Genomic DNA, 19,365 nt, shown 5'->3' with positions numbered 1-19,365 from the left:
TATTTCAGGGTTTTAGTCAAGATGGAAGGTCCTTCGACTTACTCTACCTTCAGAGCCTTCACGCCCCACTTCAATGCTCTCGCTAGAGTAGGGTACTTCAAACTGATAACCCCGATTTCTCCCACTCGGTTAATATTACACAACTGTTATCGTGGGTTTATATGGTTGTTAGTTCTGTCGTACAACCTTCAGCAGCTGATAAGGATAGTTCAGGTATGACTCGTGAAAATCATCACCATCATACTAGAGGCAAGAAGAAAAAATCCTCCCGATTCCTACCTACATTCCCCACGGTTAGCCAGACGGGTTTGGGAAACCTGAACTTGATGATCGCATACTTGATATCGCATTTGTCCCATAATCGGCATTGCGGGAAGAGTGGGAGAGTTCCCTTTCTCCCCATTCTGTCGGAGGCACACTGCTGACGATTTGAAAAGTATTCGAACTACCAAACAGCAGTGTATTGGCAAGTGTTATAGTAGTATTTTAAAGAGTTATAAATGTTTGTGTATGTTTTTCGTTCATGGCTTTTAGACCCGGCACAGTACTGACGAGATGGTGGATACCTTGTTCATAATGCTGACTACCCTCAACACGCTGGGGAAGCAAGTGGCCCTAAATGCGCGCGTGCGCCGCGTGGATCGGATCCTCAACGTCATTAACGGTTAGAACTCTTTGTTCTAGGAGTTTTATAACCGTAACTTGTCGGGAAAGACTTCTATTGCTGCTAATATCTAGTCTATATTCGTTTTCAAAGGGTAATTCAATATCGATGTAGATACCTACTCTTGTTGCGATCGTGTGACCTTCATAAAGCAAATGTTATATTACTATTACATTGCTTTGGTACGGTCGTAACTTTTTAGTGGAGGCCGCGAATCATGCTTGCTGATCTGAAGTTCGTGGCTAAGGTTACGCAAGCCGATGTAAGTAGATATTGAATTGAGAAGGTCGTTTTATATTTTAATTTGTTTCTTCTAGGTCCTATATTCGCTGCGAAAAATGTAGAGCACGTAGAACTGATGAAACTAAACGAAAAGACCATGGCACGCCTGTTATATTTTTTCCAAGGCATGGCGATGACGGGGTGCGTCATGCATGCTACTTACCCTTTGATCAACAAGGCCCTAGGCCAGGACGAGGTTGCTTCTTATTTTTCTTCTGAAACTAATGGATCCCTAACGTAAGTATTACACAACACACAAAGGAGTGGTAGTTGGTACATAGCTACTTGTAAAACTGATGGCAATTGGGGCAGATAAGTTCTAGAGTAGTGACCACAAACCGGAAAGTGAAAGGTCGCGGAAAGGTGACTGGATGCGCTTGCGAATCCTTTGAGGCGGCCTTTGTCCAGCAATGGACGTCTTTATTTGGCTAAAAAGAAGAGAAAAATATATTTGGTGTTATAATTTTAACTTTACAGCTATGAATTAGCGACATGGTACTTATCCATGGTACTCACAATCCAAGCCTATGGTAACATTACCATGGATTGTACTATTTCGGGGTTTTACGCAATGGCCAAAGCACAGCTTCAAGTGTTAAGATACAACCTAGAACATCTTGTGGATATTGATGAGGAGATGGAATCAAAAGATAGTAAGATGCAAGAAAGGTTTGCATACCAGGATAGTCAGGCTATACAGTCACGTTTAGTGCATTGTGTGCGACATCATCTACAGATTAAATGGTAAATAAGATCAGTTCCTACTTTAGGCATTATTAATTGCAAAATGTAGTCACATCCTATCAGTTGGTTCTCGGAACGAACTTATTTTTGCAGGTTTGTCAAAGAAGTAGAGTCAATCTTCTGTGAGGCGATGACTGTACAATTTTTGATAATGGCATTTGTTATTTGCATGACTGTTTACAAGATTGTTGGGGTAAGTCCTTATCCTCCTAAGACCCAGACTTGAAATAACAAGGTAGTCGTCAAGACCCACTGTCCAAAATTATGCACAAATTATTTTATTGCTGTCAGACCCAGAGATTTTCTTCTAGCTTGAGGCCGCCGCATAAACAACTTCATTTGACTACAAGCTATGCTACGAGAGTGCCTACGCTAATGTAACAATAATTTATAATATTGTATTTCATATTACATACTTTATGTTATTTTTTGTAGCTTAGTGCATCATCAGCAGAATTTTGGATGGTGTTTGTGTATCTAAACTGCATGCTGTCGCAACTTTTCATTTATTGTTATTTTGGGACTCAAGTAAAAGTTGAGGTGAGTACATAATGCAGTGGGGTGTTTTACTATATTGGAAATGCAATAAAAGAATAGTTAGTAGAATATTATTTGAATTATTTACGATTTTTAATCGAAAATAATATGTAGTCTGACTGAAGAGCTTTCGACTCTACGTGGAAGCTTTTAGGAGATAAAATGATTTTTCTAATGAATTAACTACCTACTTGTTACAGAGTGAATTTATAGCACAATCAGCGTACTGTAGTTCCTGGTCCCGTCTGTCCCCTGCATTTCGGAGACAGCTGGTGATTCTGATGCAGTGCGCGCGTCCCATCGTCCCTTGTGCCGCGAAAATCGTCCCCGTCTCTCTGGAGACTTACATCGCGGTAAAAAAACTAATTATTATCTAAGTACGTAGTAATCATTGACTTTACTAACCAAACCAGGAAAAGAGGGTGTACGTATGGTGGTCATAAGGATTCATAGTATTTTTTATAGCAAATGCTACCAAAATGTTTTCCCATTGAAACATGCCTGAAATTAAAGCTACGAATTTAAAATACAATCTTTCATCTTTTCAACAGGTGTTAAGAGCTTCGTACACACTGTTTACAATACTCGACAAGCAATAGAATTCCTGGAGCAATAAAACGTAGCTACAAATATGATAGATCTATATTTGACACAACTACTTTCATAAAGCTAGCAATATAAAAGATACACGGACGAAGAGTGGAGTCGAACAACACTGGGGTATTATAAATCGTTATTATTATGTTTTCACGCGCAATAAAGAATGTTAACAAATTGATCCGCTTTCATTTCCCAATTATATTCTAAGGTGAGTAAAAGATGATTTAAAACGTTGGTGTTAGTCGTAACGTAACTTTTAATGAGTTTAAACAGCAATTTCCTGAAGTAAAGGAACTTTTAAATGTGTGATTGTCCATAGTGCATTGCTGATGAGTCATTCTTTGTAGGTAGATGCCTACATAACACAAAAAAGTCACACAAATGGGTCTTACATGAAGAGAGCTATGGTGATTTTTATCTAGATATAATATAAAGCTGGTTTCAGGAGCCATATAGCTAGTTTCAGGAAATCAACCTATTTTACAAGATTTCATTTTCATCCCAATAGTGTCCGTTCATTCGGTATAAAAATGTAAGATAGAATAAAGTTAAATCTCTACTATGCCGTACTATTTGTGCAGTAACTATCAGCGGTCGTAAAATTGACCACGGAGCGGTCGATTGTCGCGAATCGTTGCGCGCGCGGCGGTGACGACACCGCGCGTTGTTGTGGCTGGATCCGAATTCCATTGTTTCATGATTCAGTTATTCTTATTTCGAATCGCTGTCAAGTATTTTCGTGTGAAATCCCATGGGATAGGGACGCGGGCTAGTAGTGGTTCGCTGTGTAACAAACTTTTTGTCAATCCACGGTAAATTAAGCTTTATTTTATTCATAACGAAACATTTTACTGTAATGCGTTTTTCAACTAACAAACAAAATGGTAAACAATACAAAACATTGTCGTCCGCTGTTGGAATTTGCAAAGGAGTAAACATTGAGGTCGTCCAAAAATATGTTTTATTTTCTATCATTTATCCGCTATAGCATTCTCGTGCTTGTAAAATAATTATTTTGAGCACCTTATTTTTGAGATCGTTTAAAGTGTTGTGCGATTCGGCGGGCGTCGGCCGTTGAGTCACGCGGACTCCGCCAGACGGTCCAGGAGGCTGAGCCCGCCTCTTCAGTGCTCCGTACGTCGTAAGTGCCGAAAGTCGTGTAAAAAGTTGTATCCGGCCGCGAATAGGTAGCGCCCGGAATTCCGTTTATAAATACGCGGTTCGTACGTGAGCGTGAAGCGGCGCAGCGGCCGAGGAGCGGCAGCGCCGGAGGGCCGGAGCGCGCCGCGATGCGCACGCGCCGCTCCCGCCGATGATATTCACCGGCGGGGGGCGCCGCCGCACCTCGCCCGCGCCCCGCGCCCGCCCGCGCCTCTTCCCCCCGCCCGCGCCCAGACAACATGCCAACAACGTAAGTATACAAATCCCTTTACCACCTAAAAACTCAAATACTTTTCATTGTAATCCCGAATCCTTGGTTTTCATCCGAATTTGTATCAAAGGCACACTCGTATCGCGTTTTTTCTGTCAATTAGCAAACGCGGATGATGTTTATTTATACGTTCATTCATGCTAATATGCAGCATGCTTCGGTTTATGACTCGTAGTAATCGTTTCGCGCATTAATTAGATACCATAATTTAAGCGAAATGTATCTGCAACCATTTTTTATAAACTTATACTAAATACAAGGTCTTTATTTGGAAAAACATGAAAGGAATTTTCACGTGGCGTGTAGTTGTGTGCATTTGGTCTAATTGCCTCGCGCGTTGGCAGAAGCGTGTTGATTGTAAACATAATTTCAGGAGTTTACGGTTATACCAAAACAAAGCTGTATTTTCCTATAATAATATGCATTAGCGTAGAACCGTGCATAGGAAGGGCAATTTAATTATCTGCTGGATATTTTAATAAAATCATGTAGTTGTTTATAAATAGGTCATAAGAGTTTCACGAAAATGCATCGGGAACGCTGCGCAGATCAACAACGCTACCTACAGACACCTGAATGAGTGCCGCGCTGGAGTTACAGTTCCATCGTTTAGCGCTTGCCTCGTCGTAGTACATCTATTTATACCCATGCATTTAGTCCGTGATCTGGTACCGCACTTAACCTTGGTGTTCAATCGGCTCCGATCAATAGGAGGTACCTACCTACACCTTTAGATACATAATAATATTTCACGCTCCAACTATTGCAGTATTGAGTAGATGTAGAGACAAGTAGGGCAGAGTATAGGTATTAGATTAAAATAAAGAGCTACTTATTAAGATTAAATACCTACTTATGAATGTATTATTTGTAACTAGGTAGGTACTTCTTTGAAAAAATACTTTCCTTAAACTGGGAAATACAATCGCATCACATAGGTACGAGTATCGCAGTGTTAATTTTATAGACTTCCGGAATACTTAACTTAATCTGAAGCTGTAAGTATGCTACGATTACCTACAATTAAATAATATTTAATTACTATAAACATCGGAAATACAATTCGAAAAATGATTTTATTTATTGTTAGAAACTGCAATTTAAAGTTGTAAGTGTGCTTGTAATTAAATAATATAAAGTAATAGTAATTGTTCACTGAAGTTTATTAACCAGAAATTATTTCTTACCGCGCGATCGAGGAGTTCGAGGACTTCCTGAGTTATTCTATACGTGATCACAATGAAACTAAGTACATAGTTAACTATAAGTTATGTCGGCCGTTTGGTGTAGTGGTTCAAAACGGACTACTATGCCGAGAGGTCCCGGGTTCGATTCCCGGCCGGGCAGAAATTAAAATGATGAATTTTAATTTCTGTGACGGGTCTGGGTGTAAATATGTATAATATGGTATGTATTTAATAAAAAAAAAGTATATAAGTAAGTAGTATATCCGTTAAGCTAGCACCCATAACACAAGCATTGAGTTGCTTACTTTGGGGCTAGCTGGCGCTGTGTGAAATTGTCCAAAGATTTATTTATTTATTTATTATTTATAAGTTGTTATTGTAGTACTATAGCGTGCTGTATGTATTATGGGCTTGCCCTTACAGGCCGGCTCGCAGCCCTCGTGAGTCACGCCACGCTTCACGTGTCCAGTTTCACGCCATCCAACCTGAATAACATGACAAACGAATTCTCAATTTTGCCATTAGCCATACATACTATAACTCAAAGCCGTAATCGCCCGGATCTATGCCAGGGAATGCGTACAAGAGACCTTGGTGCTCGAAGCAACGCTTTCTATGAATGCTGTTGCATCTAGTAGCGTCCCTTCTGCTGAAAGGGCGTTACATGAGTGCACGATTCGCCGTTGTTGGCTATGACACACATACTTGTCTGTCTTCGCTGGTGGTGACGTGAGTTGGCGATGCGGCGCGCCACCTCATCCGCGGCATGGCATCCTGGTTCTGGGTATGTCAATGTCCAATTTCTCATTTCGTGGAAATCGACGACCGGTTCACTCAATTAAATTTATCTCTGCAAGGTAAACGGATTTTATTTAAAACCAACACAAATTATTTTAGCAGGCATCAAGGTGCGCGCATCACTGCACTCCAACGATTGCCAAATTCAAATAATCATATGAAATCGTAGATAGATATTTACGCAATTCGAGCATTTAACGTATGGCTCGAAATTCGCATAAAAGTAAATCAACCGCATAACTGGCAACAATTTGTTGGTATAAATTCATAAAATGAAAGCATAAATTCATTCAATTTCACTCCACGTATTTTTCTACATCGACGTTCCGTGTTTACTGAAGTAAATGCATCTTTGTAATATTATTTATTGTTGTCTAGTCTTTTTAGTGGCGCACGATTGTTGGCAATCAGTCAAGTCCGCTAATCTTAATTGTTTTAACACACTCAATCTTGCTCTTCTAATTAAACCATACATACTTTAAAGACCACAGGAAATAATTTTGGTAAGTATGAAAGATAAAAGTAGTGGTTTCAATTAAACCACATGAGTAAATAGAACGGTCAAAACCATATAGCGTGAGTGATTTTATTACCACACCCCGTGTAATTTAACGATGAACGCACTGGAAATCACAAAGCAGGAAGCACTATAAAATAGTTAATATACTCCTATTGTATGGGCTGTTACTATAATCCGTGTCAAAGTTTATGAGCGAATACCGTGTATATGACAAGTCTCAAGCATAAAGGCCAACGTATATGAGTAATGTATCTACGAGTATGACGTTATATTTTATGATGATCTACAGTATAGTGTGGCGTATGGTCCAACTATGAAACCAAACCAGCAACCAAATTTTGAAAATTTTCTGATCATGGGTCTTTATACAATACGAGTAATAATAGTATCTTATCAATTTAAAAATAATTCTGCGTGGTAATAATCCTGTCAGCCTTTTGGGCACACATATCTAGTAGGAGGTCAGCCCACGCTACGTCTTCCAGCCCGTGGTCGCAACTCGAGAACTTTTCTGCTCCAACGGCCATCGTCTCTACGAGCTATGTGCCCCGCCCACTGCCACTTGATTTTAGCAATTCTAAGTCGCGGGAAGAGCCTGGATGCGGGCAGCGCAGGACCGTTCATTGTGGAAAACCTTGGGGAGGCCTTTGTCCAACAGTGGACGTCATTTGGCTGAAACGAACGAACGAACGAACTATGAAGATATTATAAATACTATTAACATTAGTACCTGTCAATTTCCAGTGGTTCCCGGGCGCGGCGTGCGGCGAGGGCGAAGCGCCGCGGCTCTCGCGCGCCAAGCGCATCACCCAGCGGCGTGGGGCCATCAAGCACCACAAGTGAGTACCCCACATAAACGTCAATCACAAATAGCTTTTTAGAGTAGGCGCACACCGTTGATTTTTCGTCGGCCGATAGTTTAGTCGGGTTGGGCTCTCAGTGCGCACACTGATTCAACTAAACGGTTGAATCAGGCGTGGGTGCGCAGACCGCTGATTTAAAATAGGGCCGGTTGGAAGGCAGTTGGGAATCGCATTCAACTATTTAGTCGGCCAAAACTATCTATCGGCCGACGAAAAATCAACGGTGGGCGCCTACTCTTATGCTTCAACCACACCAACGCGTGCAAATCGCCATCGCCGGCGCGATCACGGCGCGATCATAGGGAAATAAGGCGATCTACACGCGTTGGTGTGGAAGCATTCTGAAGTCAAAACTTTTCCTTAAAAAAGTACTTTAATTAAATTTTCATTATTCGGAATTACGGTTAGAGTGAAAACTGCTACGATTCGTAGCAGCGTAGAGGTCTCGTAGCCTGAGGGCGCTACGAGGCTACGTAAGCACCCGTTGATGTCTTTCGACAAGAAGGCAGCTACGGCTCGTAGCGGCGTAGAGGTCTCGTAGCCTAGGGCGCTACGAGGCTACGTAAGCACCCGTTGATGTCTTTCGACAAGAAGGCAGCTACGCCTCGTAGCGGCGTAGAGGTCTCGTAGCCTAAGGCGCTACGAGGCTACGTAAGCACCCGTTGATGTCTTTTGACAAGGCAGCTACGGTTCGTAGCGGCGTAGAGGTCTCGTAGCCTACGGGCGCTACGAGGCTATGTAAGCACCCGTTGATGTCTTTCGACAAGAAGGCAGCTACGGCTCGTAGCGGCGTAGAGGTCTCGTAGCCTGAGGGCGCTACGAGGCTACGTAAGCACCCGTTGATGTCTGTTCTATTCTAGAGAAAACAATTTGATTTTATACTGCTTAAAAATCAATAGTAGAATACTAACGAATCCGTGTACGGTGATTGATAACATTGTTATAGCTTAATTTATGTACTACCACAGGTACTACCTCAAATTAAACAAATAGTTCAAGAAATTTTGATTTGTTTTATAATTATGTAACTGCCGGTCATTGTGAATAGCAGTTTGCATAAAAGTGGTTTAATTTTTTCCCTCATCTATTTGTAGTTTTGTACACATGATCTTATAAGTAGCTATATGCATCTATATGGATCTACAGTTTAACAATATCTTTCTACTGATATAGGTACCTATACGGTTTTCTCTGTCGTAAACAGAATATACGGTCATTATTTTACGAAGCCGCTGTCTTGACTAAGCCAGATAGAACATAAAGCATGTCGCTTTATGTTCTATCCAATACACAGATTAAAATGATTTAACCACACAGACATTGCGTACCTATTTGTACTTACTAAATGTTTTGGATTTATTAAAAATGGAAGTTTGCCATTGTGATGCTATAAAAAAGCAGGGGGCGAACCAGACATTTCGTCATAAGAATGGCCAATAGATGTGCGATTAAAAAAATCTCTTGTATTCTAAAATGTCCGCACGTGAGGTGTTGTAAGTCTTAATCGCTTTGAACTGCGGCCAACCGTCTGTCATCGCGGAGACTTTTCACCTTTGTTGAAAGTATAATAGGTCTATTTACCCATCCGTACAATTCATATGGTGTGTGAAATTGGATGTTATGTCGGCCCAGTAATGTACAATACAGCTTGCCGCCCTCAGCAGTTAATTTTGTAATGTAAACGTTTGTAGACATAACACGCCCTTCAAAAGTACTTACATTCTCTTGTCTTGTCTTTGTAGTCAAACGCTTGACTGCTCAGTAGTTAATTGTGTAGGTACGCGAAAATCTGGATTTTTTGGACATGTTTCCAACGTGGATCCGTGATCGATCCGATTATCTTTTCAGATACCATACGATTTTTCAATATGTATGTAGATTAGTAATTGGATACTTACTTTTCTGTAATATTTTGAAATCAATAACAAAGATTTAACAGTAGAAGTGTAAGATAAATGCTTGTATTTTACGCCCTAAATGAAAATTATTTTATATGTAAACAGATAATATTTTATGCAAATGAGGTGTCAAAGAAGTGAAAAGCACAGCAGGATGGAGCTAACAGTAGTTTGTTGCCAAATAATTTATTTTCGTTTTCACCACAAATTCTCGCATAATATGTAGTACCTGCCCACATGAATGGTAAATTTAAATGTAACAAGTGTAATAAAGTGCCACAATTCGGTGCGGTCTTTCATCTGAACTTTCGTTATGTGTCTTGATGTTCAAAACATCAAAATACATTTTTGTTCCAAAATGCCATCTATTACGACTACGTAAGATTCCACCAAGTTTTAGCTTGATGTGCAGTCGTCGGTACATGTTTGGTTGTACAGTCAGCGTCAAATAGTTCGTGACGACCAACGTAGCCAAAAAGTTCGCAACACGTCTTTGTTCCAATTGGAATAAGGTTGTGTTGTCAATTTTTTGGGTCCGTGGCCGAGTCCCCCTGTGTTCGACGCACCCGTGGTCGACGCCCCCGGTCAGATAGAAGCAATTTTTAATCAAAAATGTACAGTCAGTCACAAAAATATTTATAAACGAATAAATATTTATACTGATCGTACAAATAAATGTTTAATATTATTTTACCATAGTGATACCTAAAAATATAATAGGTTTTATTTTAACCTATCATATTTTATCATAGGTTTTATTTACCTATAATAACATGTAAATCGTTTTACCTAATCAAAATAATTGTAACAATCAGTCTTTAAAATAACTCTACTCTCTCTACATTTAACTAACTACAAATAAAAGTTTTAATTATTAAAGTTTTAAGTATTTTTAACAAAAAATTAAATACATAATTTTAAATGGCGTCAAACATGCATGGTTTTCGTTGACTGTACTAAGTGCAAAAGCCGAAAAAAATATGATATTAAATTTATTTAAATCGGGGGCTTTAACCACGGGTGCGTCGAATACTGGGGGACTCGGCCACGGACCCAATTTTTTGGCCACTTTGGGTGTCACGAACTATTTGACGCTGACTGTACTTGTAAACAAAAAACATTGTCCAATGTGTCACACGCATGTTAACGACGTATCTTGGCATTCCGAAGACGAAGACGAATCTATAACGACTTGTCTGAAGCCAATATGTAAACCGTTTCAGTCACACACAGCAGATTTTTAAAATTACACAGTCTGGTTCACTGAATCACTGCAATGACATCGCTACTTCCCTAGTATAGTATAGTATAGTATAGCATAGAGATAGTTTGAGTCCCGGGAAAGGACATAGGATAGTTTTTATCCCGGTTTTTGAAAGAGGGACGCGCGCGATAAAGTGTTTCTGTGACGGACAAAATTTCACGCGGGCGAAGCTGCGGGCGGAAAGCTGGCGTTTCATAATTTTATCAAATTAATTCTATACTACCCTAACGTACTTCAAGTAAAATACGTATGGTAAAGTCGATGCTGTTTCCGACTGGAAGCGAATATTATTCCTGTCAGCCGACTGCATAATGTAGAAGTTTGTTTTCCACTTTATGCTTGTACTCCTTGACTCGTTATGCGCATCCTCGTGTTTCGCATTCTTGGCGCTGGCCAGCTATTATCATCAGCTATCCATCAAGTTCGGAGCCGCCTACGTGGTTTTTATATTACTGTGACAAACAAACTTATTTCATCGATTGACATAGATTAAGTATCGATTTTTTCGATCTAATAAAATATTGCTAAATCCAAATTAGATAGCGGAAGTCAATGCTCAATATTTTATTGTCATATTGTCACTTTTGACCATGGTAACAGAACAGTGTTTATTTTAGTCACTATCACTATCAATCACTACATAATTATAAAACAAAGTCGGTTTCCTGTCTGTCCCTATAGTAGGTAGGTATATGCTTAAATCTTTTAAACTACGCAACGGATTTTAATGTGTTTTTTTTTAAATAGAGTGATTCAAGAGGAAGCTTTTTAAGTATATTATTATAATATTTTGTAAGTGGTCATCTAGAAAATGAATAACCACTAGAGCGGGGGTTCTCAAATTTATTTGAGACGCGCCCCCTTTCGATCATAAAAAAATCCGTGCCCCCCTCTTCCAGTCCAGATTATTTATTGGTCGTATCAGAAGTCTGGAAAGTATCCTCTCAGGGATCGCAGGTTTATTAATACTTAACTATACAGATAGCCCTCGCCAATCTTTAAAGGTCCCAGCGCCCCTCACTTTGGCAACCCCTGCACTAGAGGATGTAACAGCTGCGCTATTTTCAGCTAGTACATAAGTTAGGCTACTTTTAATGATTAGGGTGAACACTATCGTGTAACCAACCAATCAACTGCTTAACAACTTTCACTGCAAACAAGTTTAACAATGCTCGATTAAAATAACTAGGTATATTTATTTTTCATTGTGGTTCGGTCGAATGATGTTTGAGTTGAGGAGATGTCTAATTTTAAGTGTTTGCTTGACTTCAGAATCCACGAAGTGAACGGTCACCGGTTCGTGGCGAAGTTCTTCCGAAAGCCGACGTTCTGTGCGTTCTGTAAGGAGTTCCTGTGGGGATTCGGGAAGCAGGGCTACCGCTGCGTGGTGTGCCAGACGGCTGTCCACAAGAGGTGCCACAACAAGCTGCTCGGGAAATGTCCTGGCTCACCGGCGTATTCCGATGCCACAGTGGTAAGAATGTGCGGTTACTAACGTTTTTTAATTAATAGGTATAGAATACGACTAGGTATTCGTATTAATTAAATGTAGGTATGTACCTACATTTAATTGTTTGACTAACATGATAAATATCGATTCGTTTAACTGGCATGATATATCGATAAAAGACACGCAAACATGAAGTTGAGTAATAGCACAGAATAAATAATAGTACAGGGTAATAGTTCTTGAAAACTTCTCACAAGTTGCTTTTTTTATAATACGGCCTACATTTTCTGCATACATATAAGTACTTGATTTATCAGCTCACTCTTTCTCGTTTCAAAAACTTCTATACGCTGCAGCGCTGTACCTACAGCTTCTTGTGGCCAATCTGGGGGCACGGCAGTGCCCCCACCAAGTCGAGCAAAAAAGCGGCACGGCCGTACCATCCTTTTCTCGAAGCAATTCAGGCCATTTTCGACCGCCTGTAACTTCGTTGTGGATAAAACTAGAAGGCTGAATTTTCATTAGCTATGCAGGCATTGTAAAGACACGGTATATTTAAAATTTCATTCAATTTGAACCAGTAGTTTAAGAATTATAACGGGTCAAAGTTACTTAATTTTGTCACTCACTGACTGACTCACTGACTCACTGACTCACCGATCATCAAAACTCTAAGGCACTTCTAGCAGACCTAGAAGCTTCAAATTTGGAATATAAGTAGTGTTTGGTGTATGAATCAAGGAAAAACTAAAATATTTGGGGGCACGGTAGTGCAACCGCCAAGTCGAGTAAAATTTTTCAATTTCGGTCCAGTTTTCTAGATACATAACTGCTGTCTACAAAATACAAAAAGAAATGATATTTGGGGGCACGGTAGTGCAACCGCCAAGTCGAGTAAAATTTTTCAATTTCGGTCCAGTTTTCTAGATACATAACTGCTGTCTACAAAATACAAAAAGAAATGAGATCCCATCAAAAACAATACTTGTCAAAAAAACCAAGTCTCGCAACTCAGTTGTTCTACGGTAAAAAGTTGTGAGATCCATGTAATACCAAGTCCAGGCCAGGAAATCTTTAACGTTTTCAACCGACTTCAAAAAAGGAGGAGGTTCTCAATTCGACCCGTATGTTTTTTTTTTTTTTTTTTTTTTTTTTTCTATGTTTGTTACGCGATAACTCCGCCAATTATGAACCGATTTGAACAAATCTTTTTTCGGCGTACAGGTAATACCTCAAGGGTGGTCCCATTTAAATTTAATAATAAAAAAAAACAACCCCCAAGGGTGGAAAATTGGGGATGAACTTTTTTATACGCAATATCTCCGCCGATTATAAACCAATTTGAACGATTATTTTTTTGTTGAATAGGTATTATCAAAAGGGTGGTTTCATGCGAATTTGAAGAAAATATTCCACCCCCAAGGGTGGAAAATTGGAGATGAACTTTTTTTTATACGCAATATCTCCGCCGATTATGAACCAATTTTTTTGGTCTCAGTGTACTGGCTACCTTCAGTGGTAACATCAAGGTAATAATTAGTTAACTAAAAAGCAAGAAATAAGTAAAATTTTATAAAAAAAAATAAAACCGACTCCAAAAAACCTACACTAAAACGTAGAAAAATAATTACTAATTACCTACTTATTTATTAGGACGAATTATTAATATTTATGTAGGTATACCATGATTGATACTTTTGGAGTCGGTGCAGGCAAACTTTACATGTTTCATAATCTTGGCACCGACTCCAGAAGTATCAATCATGGTATACCTACATAAATATTAATAATTCGTCCTAATAAATAAGTAGGTAATTAGTAATTATTTTTCTACGTTTTAGTGTAGGTTTTTTGGAGTCGGTTTTATTTTTTTTTATAAAATTTTACTTATTTCTTGCTTTTTAACGGGAGTATTAGTAATTTGTGTAATAACAAATTACTAATAATCTTTTTAAAAAAAAAAAAAAAATTTGTAATTATTTTTCTACGTTTTAGTGTAGGTTTTTTTACATAAATATATTGACTTGGTCATCGCATGAAAACACGTGTAAATAAAATTATTTAGTGCGATGGCCAAGTCAATATATTTATGTAAAACGTTAAAGATTTCCTGGCCTGGACTTGGTATTACATGGATCTCACAACTTTTTACCGTAGAACAACTGAGTTGCGAGACTTGGTTTTTTTGACAAGTATTGTTTTTGATGGGATATAAATATTACTGCAAGTGGTTTCTTCTTCTGTCTTCTTTGACATTTAAAAAGTTGTTTCAGTAGTTTAGCCTACAAATAACGTGAATGTGTACCTATAGCTAAATGTGTTTTTTTTTTAGTTTTTAGTTTGCGAATACCACTTTAATAACTGCGTACCTTTTCCTTTTGCAGTACCTCCGAGAGCGATTCAAGGTAGACGTGCCGCACCGCTTCCGTCCGCACCAGTTCATGTCGCCGACGTTCTGCGACCATTGCGGCGCTCTGCTCTATGGTTTCTTCCAGCAGGAGCTCAAATGTGAAGGTACCATCTAAAATCAGAAGAGCTTCGCTGCAAAATAAGGCTTGAAATGCATGAAAAAAAGCGAAATAAAGGAGGGTGATAAACAGTCAATAGGCTAGTTTCCTAAAAAATCTTTTAGTCCGTCAATTTTATGATCAAAAAATATTGGACACGTATATTTTACACGTATACAAGTAATTACGAAATTATGGTACGTTGAAGTTCCGCGTGACGTCACAGAGCTACACTTTCAAGCACTCCTTGACGTCACGTACCTACTTACCTCTTCTTTTGAACTTTGGCGCGTTTCATCTCTTTCAATTTTCATTATTTTGAAAAAGTAAAATACACGTATCGAGTAGGTACTATCGGGGACTCTTCCGCCTGACCACTTTGTAGAAATTTTAGCGTAAGCGCATCGCTCCGGTCACGTGCTCACCCCGTCTCTAATTGGTTACGCATTTTACTATATTTTTACTACGACCAATAAGAGACAATCAGGGCTTAGGTTGCAATACGAAATACCATTGTGCACTTTATTGTCATACGGTTAAGGTTTAAAACGAAAAGTTTCTTTTTCTTCCATCTTTCTTAGTTTTAGGCTGAGTTGCACCACCTAACTTTGACCGTAGCTATAACGGTAACCGGTGCTTTTTGTATGGAATTTGACAGACTTTTGACGTTTGTTAAAGTTAAAGTAAGATGGTGCAACTCAGCCTTAGAATTTTTGTAATAGAATTTGGTTACAAACAAATAGATATGTATTTTTTTAATATTGTGTTTTTATACGAGGTCTGTCTGCTTTTTACTTTGGCGAACTGTCGACATATTCTCTTCTTTGTTTTTTTGTGAAGTTTTGTGATCAATAACCGATTGATTTTGTTTTGTGTTGACCCGTGCTAGTAATTGGACTGTTTGATTGCCTTTTTATTGACCTCCGCGCGATTACTGAACCATGCCTCTCAAAATAAATCTTAATTCTTATACATAATATTTACTTACATACTTATCTATACATTGTTAACTGTTTAAGTATTATTACGTTTAAAGTTTAATTGTTATTGATTTAAGACCTTGTGTAAAGACACTTAATGTGCAATAAAAAATTGAATTTGAAATAAAACTAACATAATATTATAATATTTACGATAACCAATTACCTGGATCATTGCTACCTAGTGCAATATTTGTATTAAATTGTAATAACGTAGATAAGTGTTTCTTTAAAACGGAAAACAAAAGTTGCTAATGTATTAAAAATAAATAGAAACCTATTAGGTTTTTATTTACATTCAAGGATTTAAGAAAGTTATTATGTAGCCAGATCTTACAATAATTGTTTTTAAGCCACAAATATTCCTTAACTCTTTACTAATTAATTCAATAACATATTGTTTTAAATAAATTATAAGTTCCGAATAAATTAAATACCTATTAAATAAGTAGAATTCGAAAGTAACTGTATGATTTTGTATTTCTCGCCTTAACTAGCTAAACTAATATCATGAGATTTACACTCTTACTTAATATCAACAATAATTATAGAAAGGGCTACTTTTTTCTCGGGAAATTGCACAGTTACAATGTGCGATACCAATTTTGTGACCCGAGCGGGCAATCGCTAGTTCAAATTTTACACGAAGCCCCATATAATATTTTGTAGCGATTCTTTACTGGGTTTCAAATTGACTAAAATGCGACGTTGCCAAACGAGCGCTACGGATGCGGGTAATAAGCAATACTCAATCCTAAACGCTTTACATAGAGCTTGGTTTGCTAGGGCAAACATCTACAGTGGTGCGCCGACGCTGCTTAGACCCGAAACATGAATGAACGGGGGCGGAGCATAATCGAGCGTGTGTGTGCAAACAATTTAGGCCCTTAAGGTGTCAAGGCGTCCGAGTCCCCGATAGTACGTTTTGATAAGTTAACTGACGGACTAATACAAACTTGCTTTTTACCCAGGAAACATCTCTATTGCATAGAATTACTTTTAAAAAGAATTCGAACATCTTTCAAAATTAAGGGTATTATTAATGCCCCTTTTCTATCTAGCTTCACAGCAGTTGTTTTCGCCCGTATTCACATACATTACTATGAGGTCTTACAGTGCGCGTGGACGAACAGGGTGACAGATGAATCAATCACAGAGCGCTATTCAACGCTGTGCGTTTGATTTGCTGCTTCATTTAAGTAAGCATCGTTTGTGAATACGGGCGTAATTTCCTTAGATAATGAAAGAAATTAAATGAAAAATGAAAGTTTAACATACATTTTCTTTTTGTTAAATCAACAAAAAAAAGTAAAAAGGACATCTTTCATTATTGCAGTGGACACAAGTATGATACAAGTACTACATACTTGGAATTAAATAATAAATAGCTTTTCCGGTGTGTTTTTCCGTATACAAGGAGACACGCGTGCTTTATTTTGCGCTTTAATAAATCGAACACTTGCATCACAGCTTCAGCGTGCTTTTATACAAACTTATTAAAAGTTGAAAGCTTCAACCACACCAACGCGTGCAGATCGCCATCACTGCCGGCGCGATCAAAGGCAAATGAACAGCCCCCTTAGACAAAACGCACTTTTTGATTTTGAATTCTAAAAAAGGGGCTTTTCGACTGGTTTGCGATTATAATTTGCACTTTGTCTAGACCCACAGGTCGCGCGACCTTATGACAGTTCACGTGACCTGTCATTGGCCGCGTTGGTGTGGTTGTAGCTTTAGGAAATAGGGAACTAAAATACAGTGTGAGTCACGTTAAAGTGTACATATGAAAATAGATAAAACTAGACCTGATTTTATCGACAAAAAAGAGGGCAAAAAATTTTTGAGATTTTTTTAAAAAAATTTATAGAATTTTTTTTCTTCCAATTACTTATTGTAAAGAAAACGTAATAACTTTTAAACTAAGCGGTATATCCTGATAAAATAAAAACAGTAATAATGCTAAATAACAGGCGATACTAAAAAAATACATAAAATACACAAAAAAGGCCAAAAAATAATAAAAAATTATACTTTTTGAAAAAAATCTGCTTAAAAATTCGTGTTTTTTTGGTAATTTGATAAATTTCTTCAAAAAATGCCCCTATAACCGGTGGTTTTTATTACTTTGTATTATTTTCTATCGTATTATCTTTGTAAAACCAAAAATCGCATGTCTCTATCCCTATCACAACATTTGCTATGATCGTTTGAACAAAGGCCTGCCACAACATTATTCTCGGCTACAGGTGTCTCTACCTGTGTAATTTTAATTTTAACTAAAATGCTTATTTTACTTCAAATCTTTTGTTTTTATTTGAAATCTAACTTGTCTTTATCAAAATTACAAATCTAGAGTAATTTTCAGTTTTGTTGTTAACGAAGCGTTGAATGGCGCGCCCGGAGAGGCTTAGTTCAAACGATCATTGCAAACGTTGTGATAGGGATAGAGACATGCGATTTTTGGTTTTACGAAGGTAATACGATAGAGAATAATACAAAGTAATAAAAACCACCAGTTATAGGGGCATTTTTTGGAGAAATTTATCAAATAACCAAAAAAACACGAATTATTAAGCAGATTTTTTTCAAAAATTATCATTTTTTATTATTTGTTGGCCTTTTTTGTGTATTTTATGTATTTTTTTAGTATTGCCTGTTATTTAGCATTATTACTGTTTTTATTTTATCAGGATATACCGCTTAGTTTAAAAGTTATTACGTTTTCTTTACAATAAGTAATTGGAAGAAAAAAAATTCTATAAAAAATAAAAAAAAAATCTCAAAAATTTTTTGACCTCTTTTTTGTCGATAAAAATAGGTCTAGTTTCATCTATTTTCATATGTACACTTTAACGTGACTCACACTGTATATTAAAATTTACTTCAAGGCCCTGGAGGTAAATAATCTTAATTTCACTTAAATTACATGTAAAATAGCGAGATAATAAAATGGAGAGCTGAAAATTAATAAATCGTACTAATTTTGTTAGTTGTTTGTTTGTAACTTCTTATCTTTGCTGTATAATGTGTTCTTATTGTTCGATGCAATCTACATATTATTATGTACATTAAATCTAACCTTACATTCATGTTTAACCAGTATACATTATAAACTTCAGTGTCCGTAAATAAATGAGTTTTATTTTAACTAAACGCATACTTACCTACTAAATATTAGTTAAAAATGCATGGAAATTTACAAATGAGTGGCAATTCAGAATAAATAGTGCCCATAGTTTACACACATCGAATACATTCTTTAACATAAGGCAAACTTGAGTATAAAGGTTTTCGCAGGGATTTTTAGGTAAAGGCAGATATTTGAGATAAAATCAATGAGATCAGAGAATAAGAATAATAAGAATAAGAATACTTTATTCAGCATAGAAAAATAAAATAAAAATACAGTACATATAACATTAAACTACAAGCTATGCTGAAGAGGCGTCCGCTCAGCTATATTCACGACATAACAAGCGCCATGTCGAGAAGCTGGTTTTCAGCGGGAACCAACACGATGAAGATTGCGGATTGCGCACCCTCTTGACCGGGACCATATTGAGGCTACCAGTCAAGAAGGCGCGCAACAGGGGGCGTTATGGACGGTGATCACAAAAAAGAGAGAGAGAAAAAAACAAA

General features: G+C 37.7%; 2 protein-coding genes across 3 annotated transcripts in view; both read left to right on the top strand.

The window, feature by feature from the left end:
- Positions 1-17: 17 nt before the first annotated feature.
- On the top strand, positions 18-2,973 carry LOC135071450 (odorant receptor 46a-like). The gene is made up of 8 exons (XM_063965239.1): positions 18-213; positions 535-664; positions 982-1,183; positions 1,424-1,690; positions 1,784-1,883; positions 2,126-2,230; positions 2,428-2,580; positions 2,779-2,973. The coding sequence occupies exons 1-8, from the start codon at positions 22-24 to the stop codon at positions 2,824-2,826; spliced, it is 1,197 nt and encodes a 398-aa protein (XP_063821309.1). The 5' UTR covers positions 18-21; the 3' UTR covers positions 2,827-2,973.
- Positions 2,974-4,222: 1,249 nt separating this feature from the next.
- The window catches only part of LOC135088517 (putative protein kinase C delta type homolog), a 40,545-nt gene continuing 25,402 nt past the window's right edge, over positions 4,223-19,365 (top strand). Inside the window, exons 1-4 of one of the 2 annotated variants that reach the window (XM_063983354.1) lie at positions 4,223-4,238; positions 7,509-7,603; positions 12,062-12,263; positions 14,624-14,753. In XM_063983354.1, coding sequence (XP_063839424.1) covers positions 14,681-14,753 — 73 coding nt within the window. In that variant the 5' untranslated portion in view covers positions 4,223-4,238; positions 7,509-7,603; positions 12,062-12,263; positions 14,624-14,680. Of the gene's footprint in view, positions 4,239-7,508; positions 7,604-12,061; positions 12,264-14,623; positions 14,754-19,365 lie in introns of those variants that run through there. The other variant, XM_063983353.1, reaches the window with a different exon arrangement.

The sequence above is a fragment of the Ostrinia nubilalis genome, chromosome 4 (assembly GCF_963855985.1).
Source record: "Ostrinia nubilalis chromosome 4, ilOstNubi1.1, whole genome shotgun sequence".
NCBI lineage: Eukaryota > Metazoa > Arthropoda > Insecta > Lepidoptera > Crambidae > Ostrinia > Ostrinia nubilalis.
Note: the sequence above shows the minus strand (reverse complement) of the source record. Positions and strands in the feature narration are given on the sequence as shown.

Excerpts from the sequence above, each read along its gene's own strand:
- LOC135071450 (XM_063965239.1), top strand. The coding sequence starts at position 22 with ATGGAAGGTCCTTCGACTTACTCTACCTTCAGAGCCTTCACGCCCCAC. Across the intron at positions 214-534 it reads AGCTGATAAGGATAGTTCAG|ACCCGGCACAGTACTGACGA; the intron begins GTATGACTCGTG and ends CATGGCTTTTAG. Across the intron at positions 1,691-1,783 it reads CATCATCTACAGATTAAATG|GTTTGTCAAAGAAGTAGAGT; the intron begins GTAAATAAGATC and ends TTATTTTTGCAG.